The 24,881-nt window shown below is 42.9% G+C and overlaps 1 protein-coding gene across 4 annotated transcripts in view; it reads left to right on the plus strand.

The window, feature by feature from the left end:
• Positions 1-24,881, plus strand: part of KRCC1 (lysine rich coiled-coil 1) — a 39,571-nt gene that overhangs the window by 9,822 nt on the left and 4,868 nt on the right. For 2 of the 4 annotated variants that reach the window (XM_056813150.1, XM_001379346.5), the window contains exons 2-5: positions 15,422-15,528; positions 16,810-16,917; positions 17,001-17,175; positions 18,943-19,227. In XM_056813150.1, the coding sequence (XP_056669128.1) occupies positions 15,422-15,528; positions 16,810-16,917; positions 17,001-17,175; positions 18,943-19,227 (675 nt within the window). Of the gene's footprint in view, positions 1-15,421; positions 15,529-16,809; positions 16,918-17,000; positions 17,176-18,942; positions 19,228-24,881 lie in introns of those variants that run through there. The other 2 variants (XM_056813154.1, XM_056813162.1) reach the window with 2 other exon arrangements.

Below are 24,881 nucleotides of genomic sequence, written 5' to 3' on the forward strand. Positions count from 1 at the left end.
CTAATGGCATAATGGCAGTATAGTCACTAAAGAACTCCCAAGATTTGTGATTTTGTTGGCAGTATTTCTTTCACCAATGCAGACTGAGACAGAGAGTGATCATAGCTGTGGCAAAAAATCTGTACTGGGCAGCCAACCTGGGGTTGAGCCTCTCCCCTGTCTTCAGATAGCCAGGTTCATTCTTGTAGGCTTAACGTCTTGGTTGGGTCTATCTACATGACAGTGTTATTATCATCAACTCAGAGGATACATGTTAAAATGTTGCCAGAACAATTCAGCACTGTGTTCAGTAAGGATCCCAGGAGCCCTCTCAACATAATAAGGTTATAAGGATGTAGGTGCTTTAAAGATTCAGTTAGTTCAGGGCTTTGTATCTAGTAAAGCAAAACAGTACTCTGAATATGCCTAAAATCAAAGTTCTGGAATGTTTACTTATGATACTTAACTTTTTTCCCTTTTACCTTTCATATTTCTAATTCCAGATTTTTCTATTCAGTTTAATAAATATTAAGAACCTACTCTGTGCCAGACACTGTGCTAAACACTGGAGATTAAAAAAAAGTCAAAAGACAGTCTTTGTCCTCAAGGAGCTCACAACAAATCCGATAAAACCCCATTTCTGAGTTCTTATCCTATTTTACTCCAGTCAGCAAAGAAAAAGTATTCACATCCATTCTCCACAATTTGTACTTTTGTAATACTGCATTATGCTGAATTTTACAGAGGTCATACTTGTGGCTAACCAGATTATATGCGTATCTTTTTGTGGATCTATTTTGACCCCCAAATTATCTGTAATTTCCCTATCAAAACTGGAAAGGTTACAAAGGAGGAAAGTTAATACTAGAAGAGGAGTTCTTACTCTAGTACATGTACTCCCAAGGGACTTGTGGATAGATTTTAGGAAATCTGTGAAATTAGGAGGGGAAAAAAATCATGATTTGCTTTGTAATCTTACAAACTTTTATTCATTTGAAAACATCTTTCTGAGAAGAGGTGCCTAGGTTTACCCAAACTGTCAGAGGGGTTCATTATATAACAAAAAAATGGACCCATCTCATTGTAATTTAGTAACTTTCAGAGAAACTAAGAATTGTCTTGATTGTTATTGTATTACCTGCCCCTAAATTACTATTTTGGAACCTAAGAGGCATGTCATTTACTTTTGTAACTAAAATTCTAAAGTTTTTCTAAATCCATTTTCTTTTTATATCCTTACCATAGCGTGAGGATCTCTGAACTGGAGCTAGGAAAGAATACCACCCACAAATGGACTCCTCTCCTAAGTATCCTGCCCATTCTTTTCCAGGCAGGTGGTGCTATGGGAAAAGCTCTGTCTTTTCCAAAGACTTGGTTCCAATGCCTGGCCCCAGCTCTTGCCAACTCTGACCTTAGGCTAATCTCAGCTATTCTCTAAACATCAGTCTCTTATCTGAAAAATGAGACAGTATTAGTTCAATTTGCTTAACTGGTTCCATCTGATTAAAAACGAAACATTCAAACTATAAATATGAGCCAATATTAACTTTTGTTTCCCCTTCTTGCATTACAGGGCCTTATTGGGATTCTTTTTCTCTTTTAAGCCAAATAACATTTCCTTATTCCCTTTCTCTTCATTGTACTCTTGTTATAGTTGTGTCTGATTCTTCGTGATCCCATTTGGGATTTTCTTGGCAAAGATACTGAAGTAGTAGTTGCCATTTTCTTCTCCAGATTATTTCACAAATGAGGAAACTGAGGCAAATGGGCTAGAGTGTCTGAGGACGGATATGAATTGAAAAAGATGAATTTGTTTTACTCCAGGCCTGGTACTCTATCCACTAAGCCACCTAACTGCTCCTTTCCCTATGTTCTACTTCTAAAATGAGAAAAAATCATCAGAACACCCTCCCTGTTGGTGCATTGTTGTTTGGTGGGTATTTCCTGAAGCTCTTTCTTCTCCCCGCACCTATAATCATTGGTGCTCCTTCCCTTCTTCAGCCCTGTACAATTCCTAGGGTTAAATCTGACCTTTTCTTTTGAATGTGAATGTGTACCTACACCCCACTTTCCCCCACACAAAATCCATATCACATAGCTGAATGTCACTGCCAGACATGCATCTTTTCAGAGCTTACTATGTGACCAGCACACAAAAGTGCTAGGAGGTCTTTATCTTAAATAATAGAGCTCAGATGAAATGTTAGCCAGGCTCACCATAGTCATGTGAAGGAGAGAAAGTTCAAATAACTTGTCCAAAAACACACAGAAAGTAGAAGAATCAGGATTTGAACCCATGTCTATTAACTTCAAGTCCAATGCCTTTACCAGTAAATCAGGGCATAGTTCATCTTGTAGCCTATTTTTTATAGCGCTTTATGGTACTGCTAAATGCATTTTTCCTTCTATTTCACACACACACACACACACACAATAGCCCCACAAGGAAGATGGTATAAAATAATATGCCCATTTTAAAGATGAGAAAGCTGAGGCACAGATGAAGTAACCCACCTGAGGGTACAAAGCTAGGACTTGAACTTCTCTAAGCTCAGAATTTGAGAGTTGGAAAATACTTCAATGGGCCTGATACAGCCAACAAGTTTATCATCTAGTCTCTCCTTGACTTCCAAGTAACCCACCACCTCTGGAGGCAGCTAATCATCACACCTTTGGACATCTCTAATTTTAGGAAGTTTTTCCTTACATCAAACATAAATTGGCTTCTTTTCAAATTCCACTTACCTATACCCTCTGGGGCCAAACAGAGTAAGTCTAATCCTTCACCATATGACAGCCTTTCAAATACTTGAAGACAGTTCTCCTGTCCACTTCAGTCTTTTTTTTTTCCCTAAGCTAAACATTCCCAGTCCCTTCAGCCTGTTTTCATATGAGTTGGAATCAAATCCCTCCACCATCCTAGTTGTCCTTAAGATGCCCTTTAGATATCAATCCTTATCCTGTGGTGCCCAGACTTGAACACAGCAAAATAGTCCAGGGAGATCTTATGTGGGCAAAGGGTGGCGTGATTATCAACTGTTCTGGGATGTTCCCTATGCCTTATATTATAATCCAGGATTTGATGGCCTCTAGAGTCCCCTTCCACTAAATCAGTGATCCTGTGGTACTATAAAACAACATTGGCTTTTTTGACTGCCACATCACCCTTCTGAGTCATTGAGCTTGTAGTCTCCCATCTTTTTCATAACAATTTGCTGTCTAATCTTATGCCTCCACCATGTTTTACTTGCAAAATTGATTATTTTTGTACCCAAGTATATGATTTTATATTTATTCTTCTTGAATTGTATCTTAATGGATTCTTCCCCATGCTATAGCCCTAGGTTTGCAGACTACAGGGTCAGATCTATAATGAGACTTTATTTAAAAATGCCAAAACTGTTCTTAGCTCAAGGGCTATAAAAAAAAAAGGAGCAGAGGTGAGATTTGACCTGCAGGCTATACTTTGTCAACTCCTGCTATCACCTGTCTTCTGGTTCTCATCCATCTTGGTGTCACCTACAAATCTGATAGACATAACTACCATTTATGCCCTTACCTAAGTAATTGTCCAAAACGGGAAACAACCTAGGACCAAATTCAGATCCCTGGTGTACCCTACCAGAGACCACACTGACACTGAGTCATTAACTCAGTGGATTTGGGGGAGTCCAACCATCCAACCAGTTCTCCATTCATCCAGATGTATTATGATCCAGTCCACTCTCCATCTTCTCTATGCACACAGAGGTAGAGAGGTTCTTTATCAGGTGCTTACCTAAAATACAGCAGTTCTTTCACCTAGAAATTCTCTTCCAAACTTACCACAAGGCTAGCCTGGTACAACCTCTTCTTGAAGATGCCTGCTTCTTCGTAATCACTCCTTCCACCTCCAGACAGTCACCATCCATCTCTAGTGATCTAGTCAGTCACCAGCCATCTCTAGTGATCTAGCCTAGAATTTTTCTGGATCTTAAATCTAGTTCCCTTTGGAGTGTGGGCTGTAGGCTAAGAAATACAGGCAGTTATATAGATGGTAATTAGAGGAAAGTATTTGAGAACTTTTTGGTCCTTAAGCCATAAAACGTTATATCCTCTTAACAACGCTTGCAATTTTGAACTATTTGTAGGAAGCTAAAATATTTGGTCTTACAAAGTCTATACTCCTTAATGGCTTTTGAATATATTTAAAAGTAGATGAGGGACTTTTTTTAATTGCTCTACAATAGGGAAAATAATTTAAGGAATGTTTACAAATGAAAGACAATTTTTTTATTTTAGTTGATTTTCTTAAAATTAACTGGAATTTTAAAGCTAAAGTAACTAGACATGATTCGGGCTTCTCCATTATTTTTAATAAAAATGAGGTTCCATAGGAGTTGTGACTCAACTAAGGTTAAATAACTCGTTATTGACAGTATTAGAAATTCTGGATATCAATCTATAGACTTCTTTCCACTATACCAGTGATGGTGAACCTTTTAGAGACCAAGTGCCCACACTGTAACCTTCACACCTTGTTTGAGCCCCCCACCTTACCCCAGATGGGGTGCACCCATTGGGCTGCTGAGCAGAGGGGCAGGTGATGTGAGAGGTGTCCTCAGGTATGTGTGGAAAGGGGAGCCTCCCCCTCCAGCACACATGCCATATGTTCACCAACATGGTACTATATTATGTTGTCTTCCTAAAGCCTGCATTTTAAGTAGTCTAAAATTTTAAACTGAGAAACAAAATTGTATTCAGTAATTGTTACCAAAAACATATTTCAATATGACTGATTTCATATGACCAGTTAAGGGTGACAGGAAAAGAGATTAAGTCAGCCAGTAGTGAGAGAGGCCAACATTCCCAACCACCTTTGGTCATGCATACAACTCCATACCGCCACAGTTCTCTTCCACTATTTTGACCTTTGAACCTCCAACACCCTAAGAATAGCAAAAACCCAGGTGGAGTTAAGCCAACTCCTTCAAGGTCCCCCTGGTCTAACACTAAAGTCTCATTCATTATCTCCTGATCAACTATTGGTTACTTCCTGCAGATATCATTCCTGTACAAGCCTGCAGTGATCACATTTGTCTAGCTGATCTAACATTACCAACAACTCTCCCAAATTTTGTTGTATGCTGACTGGACTTCAGTGTTTTATCTAATTTCCTGTCCCACTGACTATCCCTATTCCCCTATACAAAGAATTAGATTCTAGCAGCTATAACATTTAGGAACAGAACTAAAATTAAGGAATATAACTCTAGCATTCTCCCTGGCATCTGCTCTTTCACTCAGATAGCCATCAAGTATTTTCCTGCCTATTATAGGAATGGTTAACCTTTGGTCCCAGGATCTTGAAAACTCAGAGAATTGTATGAATGGAAAAGACCTGAGATTTCACCCATTGTCATTGTAGGATTTGGATCCAGAAAGGAATTGTCTAGCACTGTGTTGACGGAAGACATGGTGCATGTGCCCTGGTGGCAGGGAGGGGACTGCTCTGTTCCCCCTATCCACCATGCCTAAGAACATTTTTTGCATGCCCCACCCCTTTGTCCAGCAGACCAATGTGAGCACTTCCTGCCTCCACTCTTTGGGGTAATGCGAGGGACGCACAGGTGGCTTAAAGGGGAACTTTGGGCACTTGATCTCTAAAAGGTTCACCAACGCTGATCTAGTATAATCCTCTCATGAGGAAACAGGCCCAGAGAAATAAAGTAACTTGAACAGTAGCATCTAAGCAGTAAATAACACAACTGATCACCAAACCCAGATCATCTAACTCCAGAACCCACAAACTTCCACTCTACCACACTACCAACATATTTTCATGGTATGCCATGGCTATCCCACAAAAAGCAACCTGGAGAATTTAGTCAACTCAGTATTTCCTCCTCTGTCTACCTCACCCTTTTGTCTTTCTCCCCATTGTTTCTTCCCCTTTTATCCTTGCCATTATTTCAGAATTGGATATAAGGAATTTGTTAAACTTTAGGTTTTCTGCTTTTATGATGAGACCTTCTTTCCAAGCCTCTGTAATCAAGTTAGAATTTGCTTGTCATTTAACACCCACTCCCAGCTTTCTAGAACAAAAGCTTAGCGACCTTGATTATATAAGAAGTCAGAAGTTAACATTTTAAAAACATTTTATGAATTATAAGTGTTCGAGGTCTGAAACAATATAGTTTGTGGTATTATCTATACATATAAAATTACCCGTTGTAAATCATATAAGAGACTAATGCTACTAAATTCTTCATTTGAAATTCTTTAGTCAGTTCTTTTCATACAGGAGACTACTAAAAACCTTTAATTGCACTTTTTTTTAAACCCTTACCAATCCGTCTTGGAGTCAATACTGTGTATTGGCTCCAAGGCAAAAGAGTGGTAAGGGCTAAGCAATGGGGGTCAAGTGACTTGCCCAGGGTCACACAGCTGGGAAGTGTCTGAGGTCAAATTTGAACCTAGGTCCTCCCGTCTCTAGGCCTGGCTCTCAATCCACTGAGCTACCCAGCTGCCCCCCAATTGCACATGTTTTAATCTTATTTTTCAATTTTGAAAAAAACTGTGTAGTCTTTCTCAGATTCAGAATTCACAGAATTTCAGAACTTTTGGGCCCCCAGAGGGACTCCAATGGCCATCTCATTCAGTTTGTACCTGAAAAAGAATTCCCCTCTACAACATACCTGAAAAATCACTATTCATCTTTTATTGAACACCTACCCCTTACTTCCTTGGGGCCAATTATTTTCTTATATTTATTTCTTGAACCTACAGAACCTTCATTTACTTAAAGATAGCTATTATCTCCCCACATCTTCTCATTTTGAAGCTAAACATCTCTACTTCCTTCAATTGATTCTCATAATGTGAACTAAAGCACCATTACTGTACTGAGGGTTCCTCTAGTTATCCACCAGCTGATGTGGGTCTTTCTTAAAATGTGGCACTAAAAAATTTATAGTAGTAATTATTCACTTACCCACATCTTCAGCCCAATTCAGCAGGCATTAAACTCCTATGGTACAGAACCCTCTGATAATTACTAGGGAGATATAACACTAAGATGGCTTCCCAACCTAGCAGTGATTTAAAAATTTCTCATAATATTTTCATGTTCAGCAGGAAATTTTGTTTCATAGATTTTACACTGCTTTAATTTTAATTAGAGGCATTATATATTTTGACAACTGAAAAAAGATGAAGCCACATGAAATTTGATTAGAATATGTATATATGTGGTTTTTGTTCAAAATCAAATTTTTCTTTCTGCATATACTATGTCAGATTTCCCTAGAATTGAAAATTCTTTCTTGAAGCTACCTTATTCTGAAATACGACATATAAAATTTAATAATTTTATTGGAGGTTCACTTCAAAATTTATAGAACATATGGACAAAGAGCTAAGTAGAACTTTACTCATCACAGATTTTTTTTTTTTTGGTAACATGACTTCATTTGCTTGGAATCTAATGTCTTAGAGTTCTAAATTGATACAGAACCATAAATTTAAATCCCTGACTCAATTCCTAAAAGAGATGTGATAATACCAGGAGAATGACAAGAGTTTGTCAAGCATTTTATTCTTGAAAATTCAACCCCCAAGGATAACACTATTTTTTTAATCGTGTCTGACTTTTCATGACTACACTTGGGGATTTTCTTGGCAAAGATTGGATTTGCCATTTCCTTCTCCAGCTCATTTTACAGATGAGGAAACTGAGGCCAATAGAGTGTATTTACCCAGGGTGACACAGCTAGTAAATGCTTGAGCCCAGATTTGAACTCGGGGTGGGGGGGGAATCTTCCTAACTCCAGGCTGGCACTATGATGCCACCTAGCTGCCTAGAAAACTATGAGGGGATGTGTTCATCCTCTCCAAAAACCAGCTTAAAAGAAGATTCCTTCAGTTTTCTCATGATCACATCAGTTTTGTAGCACATCAAAATTATGCTTTTGAACATCTGAAATTATTTTTTCTCTTTGTGGCTATATTCCATTATAGACCCCACCAAGTCAGAGCTTGATTTTATCTCCAGTCCTAAAATGTAAAGTGTATCTCATCCAACTTTCAAATGTTCTCAAAAACCTCTCTTCCTTGAACATCTCTCTCCCAAGTGTGCATAAGCTTCTTGGGAACAAGAAATGCATCTTTTTCTTGTCTTGGAATTTTCACTTAACATTGGTGCTTTGCATATAATAGGAGCTTAATATGTGACTTTTGAATTAAGTCAGATATATGGTAAAACATAGTTTCCAACTTGTTAACCTTTAATGCCTTAGTGCCCATTTCAGAAGTATACGTCAATCGAAAACCATGCTTTGGTTGATTCCAAACTCATTTTCCTGAAGGAAAATTGCTTTCTGAAAGATTACATATGAAATACTCTATTTCTTGTTTTATACAGTCTTTATTATTCTGGAATAGGAACGATGTCATTGCCTTCCTAAATTAAAAGGTAGAATGAAGGAAGCTCTTGATCTATTAATTTCATGGACTTGAATGTTGTTAAAAAATAAAATACAATTCTGGCAAATCCTTGTATTAAACATTAGGAAGATGGCCCAAGTATAAAGGTAAATTCAATTAATTCCAGAAAGCAAGTGAAAGTCTTCAAATAATTAAATCCATAAAATTGTAGTCTGATAGGAAAGAACCAAAAAGAGGGTTAATTACTCCTTTCTTCTTCCATGCAGAATAGTACCAAAAATTGAGGGTGCATTGAAGCTACAGCTTGCACAGAGATGCAAGGAATATTCGTTCTTTTTAATAGTTTGGTCAAATTCTCAGTTGGATTTTGTGCATTTCAAATTCCCTTGAATCTAAAAATGAAAAATACAAATAGGGCTAAGTTACAGAAAATTAAACTGCCTTGAGAATTTTAAATACGCATCAAGAAAAGAACATATTTATCTTGTCCTAAAATTCAGAACTAGGGTGAAAGTTACAAGGTGGAACTTTTAGATTTCAGCTTAATGTCATGAAAAATAAATCAATAACTGAGAATTAGAGCTGTCAAAAAATTGAAGGTGCTACATTGCAAGATGGACTTTGATGTTCAAAGGTGACCACTGGGCATAGTTGATGTAAGAGAAATTCATTCTTACATTGGATAGTCTGGATTAGGAGGATGCTAATGCCCTTTCTGCCCAACTCTCAGGATTCTGTCATCTTGTTCACTTAAGCAGTTTGTAAAGTTCTTCAATTCTTCTAGTGCCACATGTCCACTCCTATGCCCTAACCATGCTCAGGACCCAGAACCAACATGAAATGCTAGTAGAATTATAGTTGATCTAAATGACAAGTTTGACAAGCATTTTATTCTTGAAAATTCAACCACCAAGGATAACACTATTTTTTAATCGTGTCTGACTTTTCATGACTACACTTGGGGATTTTCTTGGCAAAGATTGGATTTGCCATTTCCTTCTCCAGCTCATTTTACAGATGAGGAAACTGAGGCCAATAGAGTGTATTTACCCAGGGTGACACAGCTAGTAAATGCTTGAGCCCAGATTTGAACTCGGGGGGGGGGGGGAATCTTCCTAACTCCAGGCTGGCACTATGATGCCACCTAGCTGCCCAGAAAACTATGAGGGGATGTGTTCATCCTCTCCAAAACCCAGCTTAAAAGTGAACTTTTGGGAAACAACCTATCAGATGGTAATCTCCATTTCCATTTCTCTTTATAAACTTGGAGGGAAGAGGAGTGGAATTCTTCAAAAAACAGGCACTCTTGACTTCTGTCTCCACCAGCTTTCTTCTCTCTGATGGTGCCTCTTCCCTACCATGGCCCTGAAGTAGAGGACAGAAAGTTCAGTTGTGTGTTGAGCGACTGTTATTCCTTTGGTGTGAGGGAGTTACGGGGACAAGCCTTACTGTGATGCATTTGTCGGTGTCTTATTAGTCAAAGTGCTGTCACATGGGCTAATGGCACTGGTGCAGGTTTGACTTGGCATCAGTTTAAGTACTAAAGACATTTCCTCATCTGTAAATGAGGGGCTTTGCATTCAGTGGTCTCCAGGAGCCTCGGATCAGAAATGTTCCCCGTTTTCAGCAGAGGAATCCTAGAATGTTAGAGTTCCAAGGGCCCTTAGGGATCACTTACAGCAGCCCCTTTCTCTTTGTAGCTGAGCATGATAGATTGAGGCCGTTATGGAGCACTGGACTAACACTCAGAAAGGCCCGAATTCAAATGTAACTCTAGATACTAATTGTGTGACCTTGGGCAAGTTGCTGAACTGCTAGCTGCCTCAGTTTCCTCATCTGTAAAATGGGGATTATTACTCCTTCCTCCCAGGGCTGTGGTGAGTGTCAAATGATAGAATGTTTCTAATGTGCAATATAAATGCTAGTTATTGTGGCAATGGTTGTTATGAAAGTAAGGCCCAAAACAATGAATTCTCACTTATCTAAAGACACAACAGAACCCATTTGAAGTCAGGACCTCTTAACTCCCAAGTCCAGGCCTCTTCTAGTCCCTTCCTTGGAGTTGCTGCCCTTTTTTGCTATTTTGCCCAACTTTCCAGATCCCTGTTGAGCTCTCCTACTTAGTTCCCTAAATCCCAGGAAAAGTTTTGGCCCACCTTCCTGAAACTGCCTCAGCTTACAGACATTCCCTGGTGAGCATTTGGTCTGGTTTAGTTTTCAGCAATGTCCCTGAGTCAGGCTTCCAGCATCTTGATCTATGTCCACTCCCCTCTGTTTTCATCTTGTCCTTCATTTTTGAGGAACTCTAAAAGCTCCAGCCCATTGGTGCAGAGCTATTGATAGCTTTACTGGCATCACCGTGCCCCTGCTCCAGACAGTCATCTTGCAGATCCTCTCATGTTTGAGGGAAATGTTAGCTTAAGTCACAAACACACCTGCAATTCAATTATATTTCAACTCCTGCCTCCGAGGGTCAGGGTGGATGCCTCCCCCCCCCCCAAAAAAAAAACTAGGGTTGGGTGAAGGAAGGAGGTAAAGCCCAGTTTTCTCCACTGTTAACCTAACCGTTGGGGATTAATTTGGAGAAGGTGGAGGCCAACATGGGCTTGGAACATTAGACATGAATGTTCACAGAAAAGCTTAAAAGATCCTCATTATTAGCAAGGAGGCAACATGAAGTAGTGGATAGAGTCAGAAAGACCGGGGCAATTTTTTTCATTTCCGATGCCCTTGAAGCTCACTAAATCTAGAGAAGTTGCTGACCTGGATCTGGGCAGGAAGATTACACATTGGAAGCCCCCCCCCCCGGATGAAATCACAGGTCTACATCCTACTCAGTCTAAATCATAATTATTAGTGTTGAGCAGCTACAGACACTCCAGGGGACAGTTCTTTTAAAGAGTAGGGAATGGAACAGCCTGATAGCCTTCTTCCAGTGAAACCTTCATTAGGATGTCATTTCTATTTCACAATACTATTCTTTTACCTCTATCCAAACATCATCGACAATGCTATAGGAGAGGAACATGAGTAGGCAAAGGAGCCCTGTGAGAAAGCATCATGTTAGGGTTATTAGGTGGCACATTGTAGAGCACACAGACACTTCCTAGATGTGTGACCCTAGGCAAGTCACTTGATCCCATGTGCCTAACCCTTGCCACTTCTCTCATTATGACTAGGCAGGAAGTGTTTAAAAAAGAAAGCGTCAGGGTCTCCTGCCTTGACCTTCAGAGGGCATTTTCCCTTGTATACGGTCACAGGCTCCACAGAGAATAAAAGCTCATTTATCATCATCCAGATATTCACGAACGCTTGTACAGTTACATCAAGTGATCAAACAAGAACTTTTCAGTGTAGAAGTTCCCTGGTAAGGAAGATGGAAGGGGAGGAGAGGTAGAGATCCATCTGCTACCAAGTGAACAATGCCACAGGGTTTTAGCAGACGTTAGAGGACCGAAGGGGCATTCAGATGGAGTCTCAGCGAGAAGACTTGATCAAATGGTAATTGCCAGCAAAGCCTTATGGCTTGCAAAGTGATGTACAAATATTTTATTCTCACCACCATCCTTGGAGGGAGATGCTCTGATTATCCCCATTTGACAGGCAGGTGGAGGTGAAGTGCCTTGCCCTGAAGTGTCTGAGGGTGGATTTGAACTCAGACCTTCCTAACCCAGGCCCAGTGCTATCTCCCTCTTCAAGAATCAAATTCAGAGTTCTCTGACGCTGAAAGACTTTCACCCTTTCTTGCACACTGCTCCCCCCACCCCATCCCCAGCCATGCTGACTGCCTTGCTGCTCTGGGCACCCTGCACCCTGTCCATGTCCTCTTCCTGGCTTCCTTCCAGATTTATTTCCAGTCCCACCTTTGGCATCAGGCTTTTCTCAAGTTCCCTCCCCCCCCCCACCTTCTGAACCCTTCCATCTCCTCTGCATAGACCTTGTATGTGCCTAGTTTTTTATGTTTCATTAAATGAGTTCCTGGAGGGCAGGGGCTGTTTTTGCCTCCCTTGGTACGCAGCCTTCTATACCCCTGCTAAATTCTTGTTGACTGAGTCACCCAGGAGGAGTAAAGGCCAGATTGACAAGGGCCTTGAATGCCAAAATAAGGCATTCCAGCTTTACCTATATGAGCTGTAGGAAATCACTGATACTTTTTGGGTAGTGAGAGAGCCATGTCCAGAGCAGTGGTATAGCCAAGTGAATTGGGCCAGAGTGTCTGGGAAAGGTAGACTGGCGGAGGGAGCAGCAGTGAGTTTGGGAGATAGAGAATTGAGAGGCAATGACTGTCCTGCCCCCTGAGTCATACAAATGGAAACGCCAGGGCTCCCCCTTCAGCAGATGGGGGTGTGAGACCCCTAGAGGTTAAGGGTCACTTTTATTAAGATGCAGGCCTCCCCACCCTTGCCTCTCGTGGGGTGTCAGCCCTGTCTAGCCAATCCACAGGAGTACCCTGCCTCTTGATGAAGAAATGTTAAGGGCTTGGGGACTCACTGCATGTTGGGGAAGAGGGTCATCAAGGGTGACTTGCTGGCCAGAGGGAATGCCTGGAACTTTACAAGAATTGGGAAGCCTGAAAAAGGGACAGCCGTGGGAGGAAGAAGAGGCAGTGTGGTGTGAGAGCAGGCTGGATTGGGGTTGTTGGCAGGGATCATTCACTTAACCTGGAAGTCTTGGCATCTTCCCCTGTAAAAAAGGGGCTTGGAGTCATGGAGTGAGAAAACAGAGGCTAGAAAGGTTGAGATCTACCCCCTGGCACACAGTCCTACAGGCAGGATTCAGACCTGGGAACTGGGCCCACAACCAGCACCCTTTCTAGTGCCCCCTCTTGGTTCTGTCCAGTCCTTTGACTCATTAGTAGTCAGTTCTGGTTTCTCTCAAGCCTCTGAAAAGCCTCTAGTTTTCTTTGCATTTCCATTAAAATATTACTACTGCAGTAAGTTTTAAGTGTCACCAGGGGGAAGTACTTACCTCTTTTTGATGGAGATTTTTCAAGTCTGTGTCCTCCACTGAAAATCAAGTTTCACTTATTCAATCTGACACTAGACTTGTCTTACTTGAAATAAGAATTATTAGACTCAACTGGCTTTAGAAACAGATAGAATCATAGCACACCAGAGTTGGGAGATAATTAGAGATCATCCCATTGAACCCCATCTCTTTTAGCAGTGGAAGTCAGGAGATGCACAATGCTACATGCCCAAAGTCACACAGTTACTGAGGTAGCCAGGATCAGAATCTGGGTCCCTTGGGTTTTTTTTTAAACCCTCTCCTTCCATCTTGGAGTCAATACCGTGCATTGGTTCCAAGGCAGAAGAGCGGTAAGAGCTAAGCAATAGGGGTTTAGTGACTTGCCCAGGGTCACACAGCTAGGAAGAATTTTAAGGCTAGATTTGAACCCAGGACCTCCCATCTGCGGGCCTGGCTCTCAATCCACTGAGCCACCCAGCTGCCTCCTTTCCTGATTCTTAATCAAGTGCCCCTTCCATTATGTCATACAAATTTACATATGCTTTTAAAGAGCTATTAAAAGTAAACCAAGGGGACTGCTATATAAGAAGAATCAAAGCACCATATTAAATTATCCATTTCTAACAGTTCTGTTGTGTATATATATTAAAATGTATATGTATATACATATATAAATACTTAAACTTTGGGATTTATCAAGTCAACCTTCCCATTCCTTCAGTGATTCTGTAAAACATATCTTGTTTGAGCTTTAGAAGACTTCCCCAGCTTCTCCTCTCTAATTCTTACCCCTCCTTCAAATGCTCTCAGCTCCACGAAGCCCAGAAGTAATGCCTATAGCATTTTTGTTCCTTTCCTGACTACCTCCTATTGAAGGGGTCGATCTTCCTGTGAGGCGGCAAGCCCTTTGTGATTCTCCTCTGCACGTAGGAAGCATTTGTCAAATTGTAATGCTAGGCCTAAGGGAGCCTCAGATGGCACCTGGCCCAGACTGTCAGTGGATCGATGCAGAAGAGACATGACTTGCCCGCTCTCACACAGCGAGTAAGTGGCAAAGCTGGGATCCAAACCCAGCTTTGTTTCTCCTGGTCACACGCTGACGTATTTGCCTTGTACTGTAGGATTTGTGGGTGCTTTGGAGCTCACGCGTAGGTTAGCAAATTCTCCGAAGAGACATTTCAGCTATTAGAAACGCCGCGTGGGAATGTAGACCCCACATAGAATCCCTGGTGTTCGTCCTGTTTGTTGAGAAGGCCGTCCGCAGTGATGTCTTACAGTATAAGTTCTGCATGTGAAAATGAACCTTACTTTGTAGCTGTGCTCTGCTGCTGAGAGAAGCATTGTGTGAAATGGGTGGTATGTTTGTTCCAGCTACTGAGGATGTGTGCCCACCTTTCTTAAAAGTAGGTTTGTGGTTCCGCATGAGTCTCAGGTAATGGGCGGCATAGTACTTGGAAATGCTTGGCTGGCTTAAAAACATGCCGCTTCCATGCAGTGGGGCCATCTGCTGGGGAGAAGAAGCATTCGGGCCTGGCTTTCTGGGCCCAAGTCAGAATTGTGGCATAAGAATACAAACATGAATTGTAATATAGTATTTAAGCCCAGTTTGTCCCAGTCTTATGTGAAGGGTAGAAATAAAAGCATTGCCCACCCTTGTAAATGGGGCCATAGCGGAGGCATGGGAGGAGCAGTCTGTGGATTAGGTAACAGAGTCGGCCTCTGTGGTAACCTTTCAATGTAGAGACCCAGCATCCATAACTGCCTGCCATTACGGCCCCTGTGGCTTTCCCCTGTCCCTTTAGCATTCTGCCTCTTGCTGTTAAGATATTTTTTAAGTATATGAATAGCCTTGTAAGGAGACAGCAAAATTCATATATATTTTTAAATTAAAAAATAGCCTTTGGAGAGTTTTTTGTTGTTTTGGGGTGGGGTTGGGGAGGTTTTTGAGTTGAAGTGTCTGTAGTAACTAGTTTGGAAGCAGAAAAAGCCTCCTGGTTCATTCCTATGATGCCCTATTTTACCACCTCTCCACCCTCTTTTGTGCTTATAGATGCTCTTTTGGATGAACATAAAAGGAATGACCTTTTTACAGACAACTTTTGTAAAGTGTGTGGCGCAGTACTACAGTTTGAATCCCAAAGGATTTCACATTATGAGGTAAGCTGAAAACAAAGAGGAATTAGGTCTTGAACCAGGTTTTCCTTTTTTTTTTCTTCCATGATATTTAGAGCCATTATATCCTTTTGTTCCTATATAAAACACAGGTGAGAAATTAAGAGCTTCGTGTGGGAAACTCTTCCCTTGATCTCCGGATGGTAGAGTCACAGACATGATCTGAAACCTCCTTAGGAGTAGAGCAAGGCCGCCAAACGTAAAAGAAGTTATAATGGCATGAAACCATTTTGTACCCAATTTAGGTCTCTGACTTTAGCTCAGACAGTTGGAAGGAGAAGGAACCACTTCAACCCATTCATCTTCTAGATGAGGAGACTGAGGCTCACAAAGGTCAAGTGCCTTGCCCAGGCCCACAGCCTGGCTAGGTAGGGAGTGGCAGAGATGAAAGTCCTCCTCCGGGCATTCCTGGTTTATAATGATCTCCAGTCATTCCCCTGTTTGCCACGGAGCCAGCAGGTGAGACCAGCACCCTGGCAGTGTCCACATAGTGGAGCCCAGAGCATGTGCTGGCTGCCCTGCATTTCTGGCAGCCTCTTCCCTCCTCTGTCGTTAATCTCAGTTCTTTTTCTTTTCTGCACATTCTGTTTCCTTCACCTAAATTTAGGCCAAAGATGAGCTTGGGCCAATGTTGTTGTTGTTAAAGATGGTTTGCCTTTTGGTGTTCAGACCATGTGCCAGGCATTGTGCTAAGGATTACAAGTACAAGCAGAAAGATAGTTCCTGCCCTCAAAGAGCTTATATTCAAATGGAGGAAGACAAGGCAAAAGGGGGTCTACAGGGGTGGGGGTGTAACTAAAGAAAGAGCAGAGGGCATCCTGGAGAGGACTGGGACTTTGGCTGGCCTGGATCCCTTCATCACAGGAGGTGGACGACTCAGCCAGAAGGAAGAATGGAGTGGACTTTCAGGTGTGAGGCCTGAAGAGGAGTAAGAGAATGTCCACAACCAGTCAAGGGAAAACAATGCCAGCATTTCCATAGGCTTAAAAACATGCCCCAATTCCAACCCTTAGAAACGTTTCCATGTTGGGTACTGTGCCATTGTGGTGGACTGACTGGTCATTCAAAAGAGCTGCTAGCTCCCAAGCTGGGGTGCTGGGGCTTTGCTTAGTTAAGACTTAGTGACTGGAAAGCCAGGGAAAGTTTACCTGCCAACTGCCCAGATTGATCTACTGGGCATAAGGCCTGTCCCTGCTGCAGTCCCAGGTGCAGGCGTAAGTGGACAGGTTTTGCTTTTTAACTGAGATAGGTCATCTCTTTTTCCAGGGCAAAAAGCATGCTCAAAAAGTTAGACTTTATTTCCAAATTCATGGGGAACAAAATGAAGCCCAAGTGCCTGATAAAAAAGTGAAGCTGGATTTCCTGAGTCTTCAGGTGAGTGTGCCACATTGCTGTTGTGATGTTAAACAGACTCCGAGTTGTTGAATCTTTGTAATTGAGACTGCGCTTGATTTCAGACGGATGGGAGTGGAGTAGTGGACAAAAACAAATTTTGTGATCTCTGCAACATGATTTTTAGTTCCCCAGTTGTTGCTCAGTCTCACTATTTGGGGAAAGTTCATGCCAAAAAGTTGAAGCAGTTAATGGGAGAACATGCTCAGACGTCTCCACCAAGTACTCAGCCAGACAAGGGTAAGGTTCCATTCGCCTCTTTGTCCTCAGTACTACCTGTGCTCTCTCCCACTGTCTGTCCTCCGTCCTGTGGGGAAGTGAAAGGACTCATTGGTCACCTAATTCTTTACCTTCTCTCCATTGCCCATTGAACGGGGAATAATTTTATGACTTCTCTTTTCATCTTGGGCCTCTCATCTGAGTGAAACCCAATAAAAACAGGTGAATTAGCTTGGCTCCACCTGGCCATCCTTTTATCAATAGACTCCTCTTCTCCCTGCTTCTAATTAAACAGTAGGCCAAAATCAAATAACAAAACACTATTATTCCTTCCTCTATTGTTAATCTAACTTCTTTTTCTTCCCTACACCTTCCTTTTCTCACTTCCTACTCACTCCATATCTTTACTATAAAACAGTGGTTATGACCCTAGCATACCCTAGGCAGTAAAGGCAGGAACACTGGATTTTCTTCTCCCCAGAGCTAGTAGAGAACAAGTTATAGATCCCAGTCCCCCTGCCAACATCCAGAAAGGCTCTGTCATTATAACAGCTATCAATTATCGAGCATCTCACCAAGGAGCATAGAATAGGATTCCCATCCTGAGGAGGTTGTCAGTCCAGAGGGGAAGACAGAACATGGGAGCTATACCGTGAGAGTCTGCCCAACTGAAAATGGGACATCTCTCCTGGAATTGGATGGAAATCTGGAACCCCATCCACAACTGGGAAATCCCACCTGGGGTTTGAAATGGAGGAGAACCTGAGGCTTGTGTCCTGTTACAAAGATGGGATTTGGCATCTCTATAGCAAGTAATCTTACTATCTTACTGATTGCCCTGCTTTTGAGGGAGAGAATTTGTTTCCCAGTAGGGACTATTCACTAATATAACATTCCATTTTTGCCAGGTCAGGAAGGTATCCACATCCCATGCTGAAGCTTTTGTATAACATCAATATGATATCAGAATACTAAATATTTATGATATATCAGACTCCCAAAATGTATAGTTAAAACTGTATAAAACTGATGATGTATTTTAGCATGTTCAGTCTCTTAAAATAGATCTTTCATTAGGGTCAGTTTTAGCAGTCATGAGCTAGACCACCTGTTCTCTTTCCTTAGAGGTAGCCAGGCCAAAGATAAAGAGAATCAGTGTCCCACAAGAAAAGAAGACTTAGGATGCCCCCCCCCCCCGGGCCCTTAGGATGAATGGGCAGCCCTCAGTGGAACAGGTGGAAAGAACTTTGAAATAACAGAGATGGGGATACGTGGCTTGAGTGGTATGAAATGATTGCTTGAAGTTCACCCCAAAGTAAATAGAGAACAAGCCAAGATTGAATTAGAGACAGAACATGTTCTCCGAGATAGGCCTTGCTTCCGGAGATGAGTTCCTTGGCTGAGCTGCTCTGAACGTCCAGAGTAAGCCAAGAAAATTATGTCCGGCAGTCAGCTCTTCTAGTGGTCAGTTGGCCGTGCTAATTCTTTTGTACGCCAAGATTTGGAAAGCTTTTCTGCATGGAACAACATAGTGACCAGGTTGGGATTCTAGTACACACGCATGCACACACCTGCACGAACACGTGCATGTTTACTCGATCTGACTAGGCTCCTCAGTAGCTTTCAGTGGATGTAGACTAAGGAGAGTTTCCTTGAGGTAGGAATGGTTTTAAATATGTTACATGAACACGTTTGCACTGTTTTAAAATAGATTTTCCCATTAAAATTCTGTTGCATTGTATGTTTCTGTAGCGATGTGTAGATATTAGGAGGCTGTTCTTCTCTCAGCAGGTCCGCCTGTGGCTAGTTGTGCAGGGCCAGAGCCACAGCAGCCGGCCTCTGAGCGAGCCGCCCCAGAAGCGGCCACAGAAGAAGCCCCCCCCTCCTCTGGTGGCCCCACTTTGGATCTGAACGATCCAGACAGATACTGTGAGCTCTGCTGCGCCTCCTTCAACAGCCCACTCATGGCCCAGCAGCACTACGTGGGCAAGAAGCACAAGAGGAGCGAGGCCCGGAAGAAGATCCTGGAGGAGATAGGGCAGAAGACACTCCCTGCAGAGTCCACATCCAGCGGTGAGTAAGGAGCAGCTTACACCGCGGCTGTCCTGTAGCACCCGTTTGCACCTCGGCGGGAGGGAGCGAGCCCTTGTAGGCCAGCAGCTTGAGATCTGCACCAAGAACCAGGAGGCCGTGCACTGGAGAAAGCCCTCCCAGAGTCGAGGCCAAAGGTCTTGGATACAAATCTCACTTCCATGGGAAGCCCCTTTGTTTCCTCATTTGTAGAATGAGAGGGTTGGTGACTTTGAAGGTTCTTCTCAGCTCTTTGAACCTACCTGAATCGGCTCCTACCCCATTCTTCACACTAGAGTGGTCTTTAGGGAGATGAAGAAGTTGTAGCATCTACCCTCAGGAAACTTCTCAACTGATGGTCTAGACTAGATTTACCTGAAAAGGCTGTGGTGTGTCATGATTAGATGCCAAATTGTCTAGTGTAGTCTTAAAATACCCTAGCAGTTTGAAGAAGTGAATAACTTTTATCAAGGGCTGCAATCAGGAAGGACTTCCTGGAGGAGGTGAATTTATAGAAGAGGTGGGACAGGACAACAGGACATTTCAGGTACTGAGGACAAGGCAGGAATGCTTGGGACTTGCCAGGGACAGTAAAAGGAGGGGTGGGTAACTAGAGGTGCATTTTTGTTCTTCTAACCACCTGCTCTTTTACCCATCCCCCTTTTGTCCTACCCAGCTACCCACTGTATCTTCCTTTCCATATTCTTGTCAGCCACATTTCCCTGTCATTCAACCAACCAAAATGTATTTGTTGAATACCTACTATGTTCTCAGCATTTTCTCCATCCCAAAAGCAGCTACATTTTTCTTTTCAAAAGTAATAGCAATTCTATTATTTACTCTGGTGTCTTCAGGGAAGGTGGTTTAGCTAATTGCTAAAGGATTAGCAGGGTTTTCTAAATAAAAGTAGAAATTCAGAGATATCACAGAATTTGAGAATTTTAAGGGAATTCAATGGCTGTCCAAGTCTAACCCATACCAGAAAAGGAATCCTCGCTGCAGCCCACCTTGCCAATGGTCCTATAATTTCTGCTTAGAGATCTCCAATGGAGGAGACCCAGAACCTCATGGAAATAGCTCATCCCATCCTTGGGCTTCATAGGAAGTAGATCTTCCTCACCCCAAGCTTAAGTTTTCTCCTTGTCATTTCTACATGTTGTTTCTGGGACCAGCAGGACAAATCTTGTTTCCCTTTCACATGATGTTCTTTCAAAGAATTCTCCTTTTCTCCAAGATAAACATCCCCAGTTCCTTCAGCCTCTCCTAGTTTGGCATGAAATCTAGACCCTTCACCATCCCCTTTCTCCATCTGGATTCTCTCCAGTTTATTTGCATCTTTCCTGAGCTGTGGCCCTCAGAACCAAATGCAGCACAGCAAATGTGGTCTGACTGGGACAGACACAGCAGGATGATCACCCCCTTCCTTTAAATCTCTACCTCTCTTCAATGGCCTAAGATCATCTTAACTCTGGGGGGGGCTGCTGTACAGCATCGCTGGATTCATGTTACATTTGCCATATACTAAAACCCCCAGATCTTTCAAGCTCTGCCTTCCCAAGTTATATCTGTGACATTGATTTTTTTTTCTACCCAAGAGCATTAGTTTACATTTATCCATGTTTAGTTTCCTTTTCAGAGATTCTGCCCATGTCCTCTCAGGATATTCTTGGATCCTGACTGTCATCCTTTATGTTGGTTATCCCTCCCAACTTGGTGTCATCTGCACATTTAATGGGCCTACCATTTATTCTTTTATCCAAGTCATTGATAAAAATGCTAAAGAGCACCAGTCCCTGGAGCACTTCACCCAAGATGACCTGCTACATTGACACCAAACCACTAAGAACTGCCATCCTTGGCCAGTCAGGTCCCAATGCATTCGAATGAACTGAGCTACACATCTCCCGGGACTGAAGCGCACTGGCTTCTGATTTCGGACCCTTATTCTCTTACCTTTTTTTAAAAATTGGGATACTTTCCAGTCTCCAGTCCTGTGGCATTCTTCCCCCATTTTCCAAGCTCAGGAGAGGCTTGACAACCACATTCCCAAGTCCTTTCAACTGCAGCAATGTAGTTCATGTGGACCAGGAGTTCAAAGTCATCAAGGACAACCTTAAATCACTTTACTGAGCTTGGCTATCAATTCTCTAATAGTCATTTTTGGACAATCCTTTCTGCCTAGAGATGAAGATGGCAAGCTTGCCACCTCTAGAAAGGCCCTGCTAAGAGATCTCTTGAGTTACTATCTCTGAGGCTTTGGGGAACCTTATAAGGACTTTGAGTGTAGTGAGAACAGTGTTAGGGAGATATGAATTGACATCCTATGGAGGAACAAGCCTTGCCTTTCTTTTGTTTAGTCCCACCTGCCTGCACTCATTTCCCTTCGCTCCAAGCCTCCCTAACATTTTCAGTTGAATGCTCTGCTCTCACCACAGATTTCACCATTTCTAAAACTAAATTCATTTTCTTCCCTGTCCCCCAATAACTTCCCCATCTGACAGTGGAGCTGCCATTGTTCTATTCACTCCACTTGACACTTGAAGACTCTTCGATCCACTCTCTTCCCTATTGTCCATAGCCAGTAAGGTGCGTCAGTTCTCTCTTAGAAATGCTTCTTCTCTGTCCTGTTGTCTGTGTTCCCAATGCCACAGTGCTAACGTGGCCTAATGTCTAAAACCATCTAGTGGGTAATCTTTTTGACCACAGCGGATTCATCTGTTCAGCAAACACCCATGTATTTGGGCCAAGCTAGATGGTGTTAGACACTTGGAATGCAAAAAGAAGGCCCAGACCAAAGAAGTCCCTGCCCTAAAGAGCTTCCACTCTGATGGGAAATAGAACACCTATGAAAAGGAAGGAAGCTAGTTGAGGAAAGGACGTGGAGCCGTGTCGGTGAGCTGCTTCTCTGAGGACACGGCCACTGAGCTCAGCCTTGAAGAAGAAAGGATCAGACACATGGAGCCCCGTCTGTGTGATTGCACTGAGAGGAAGAGTGAATTGGGCCCATCTGGCTGGTGTGTAAAGGTAGGAAGAGGAGAAGTAAGGCCAGAAATCCAGGTTGGTTCCAGACTGTGAGGGAAAGAAGGGAATCAAAGAAAGGCAAAGAAATGGCCACTGATGGTGGAGAGAAGGCAGAAACATCCCAGGAAACAATCTCTGAATGGGAGAGGAGAGAACCGAAAGGGACATAGCAGAAGCTCTGTGTGGAGACGATCACCAAGCCCAGAGGAAGCAGGCCCCAGTTAGAGAGCTGCCCAGAGGCAGAAGGGGCTTCCTCAGCTGCTAGTGAGCTCCCCTCCCTGGAGGTCTTCAGAGGAAGACTGGAGGACCCTCTGCCTCCAGGATATGTACTAAAGGGGATGCACTAGCTGAGACACTATTCAGCCCTGAGGAAGGACAGTTCATTGAACAGAATGTTTTCTAATTGTTCTTAAATTGTTTCTTTAATTTTTATTTTATTATTTTAATTTGTTACTCGGAGAAAGATGACTAGTGTATTCTGTAAATCTTTGTCCTTTGGCAGTCAGTGAGCCATCCTGCATTCAGTGAGCCCTTCCTGTGTACCAAAGCTCCCAGTCACAGACAGCTGTGCACATTGAGATCCATTCGCTATCATCTCAGGGGGGAAAGTCCAGCCAGCAGCATGTGTGAAGTGCCTGTTATGTGCCAGGTGCCAGGGATACAAAAACCTTTGACTACCAAGATTCTCCAATAGAAGGAACAGAAGTGGCAAGAGCCTACTGGACTAAAAAGACCAGATCCTCCCCTCCCACCTCCATTCCTGCCCCTCCTCTGTTCTCCAATCCAGCTCCTCCTCTTCCTAATCTAGAATCAAGGACAAGTCTATTAGCCTGGAGCTGAGCACATCTTCCCCTGATACTGCCTCCAACCTACTTTTTCTGCCTTATTTCTTTCCACTGCTGGAAAGAGCCTTTCCATTGCTGCTGTGCTTAGCTTCACTTGAATTGCCTTTCCTTTCCTTGGTTCTTTTCTTTTTTTAACCCTTACCTTCTGGCTCAGAATGGATACTAAGTATTGATGCCAAGGCAGTTGGGGTTAAGTGATTTGTCCAGTCACACAACTGTGAAGTGTCTGAGGCTAGACTTGAAGCTAGGCCCTCCCAACGCCAGAGCTGGCACTCTATCCACTGTGCTACCTCGCTTCCCCTCTTTCCACTGGTTCTTAAAGACATGAGTGAGATGCCATTTCCTCCACCTTCACTCTTTTCCCTATAATCTAAGCCAGAAATGATCCCTCCCTCCTTCTCAGCTTCCCACCCACCCCCCAGTCACCCTCACTCAATACACCTATCAGGTTTTACTTTATATTAGAATTCTTTCTCTACATCTCCATCCCTCCTGACTAGATCATAACTTCTAAGGAACAAGGCCATTCTCATCTCTGTCCAAGAGGCATGTCACTCAGGAAACTCTCCATCTTTGAGTGGAAGGCCAAGTCCCTAGTCTCAAACTGGAGATTAATCACAAGAACTTCAAGGTAGTGCTATTCAATAAACCTTCCTTCTTTATCCAGAAGATTCACTCTTTTACTTGGCACATCCCCACCCCCATCACATACTCCAGGCTAGTGTTGCCTGAGAACTTTCCCTTCTCTGACTAGAAGGCAGTGATTCAGCAATGACCCTGACCATGAACTCTCCTCTTGGGCCACCTAGGCAAGCATTTGCAGCTCTGTGCTTCTCCAGGATCCCCCATCACAGCCCCAATTGTTTCCATCTCATGGGTCTGGAGAGGTCACAGTCATTTCTGGTCTCTGACCTGGGCTCAGAAGGGGAAGAGGACAGATAAAACTCTCTTCTCGGCATCTGTGAATAAGAATATGTAGTCCTCTATGCCTCATTGATAGATTCCGAGGTGGGCAAGGAAATCCTGCCTTAGTACATCCTGTTTCCCCAGCCTGCAGCATCTCAGGATCCATCCCCACAAGGGGAGGCAGAAGGAAAAAGACAAAAAGAAAGCCAGCAAAGTCTATCAGTTTCCTTTTCTGGGCCATCCCAAAGAGAATGGTCCAAGGCAGCCAATTCTTGTTGGGACAGCTCTGCCTCTTGGCACCCAAGATTAAAGCTGAAGTTCAACCTCTAAGATGGAGTTGGTGGCCATTGGGTAAAATGCTAACCAAAACCCTGGGCATGGGGTCAGGAAGACCCGAGTTCCAAGTCTCTTCACTTCTATCTCCCTCAGTTTCCCACTATAAAATGAGGATTATACCAGCCTCCACCCCCCCCCCCAGGTTTGTTGTGAGAATGAAAGGAAATATTATTTGTACAGTGCTTCATAGAGCCTGGCACTTAGTAGATGCTTAATAAATGCTTGAGTTCCCTCCCCTCCCCCCTCCCCAACCAAATAATCCTTTTGTTCTCTTATGATTCAGTGAGCATGGCCACAGGCTGAACAAGAGCTCATCAGCTTCATTATCTCCTGAATTCTTACAAATTACCATTAAGTATGTGTCTGGTTGATTAATATAGCCTTGTTAATTCTGGCTGTGCTCCCCATCCTCCATTTGTGAAGAAGTTTTTGCCCTTTGGGAGTCCACAGATCTGACTGAGCTCTTCCTGTGTTCCTGGACACCAGTATAAGCTCACTGGAAAATTGTGGTGCTTGGATGGCCCTAGGTGTCATCTTCTCCAAACCCTC

The sequence above is a fragment of the Monodelphis domestica genome, chromosome 1 (assembly GCF_027887165.1).
Source record: "Monodelphis domestica isolate mMonDom1 chromosome 1, mMonDom1.pri, whole genome shotgun sequence".
In the NCBI taxonomy this organism is placed as follows: Eukaryota; Metazoa; Chordata; class Mammalia; order Didelphimorphia; family Didelphidae; genus Monodelphis; species Monodelphis domestica.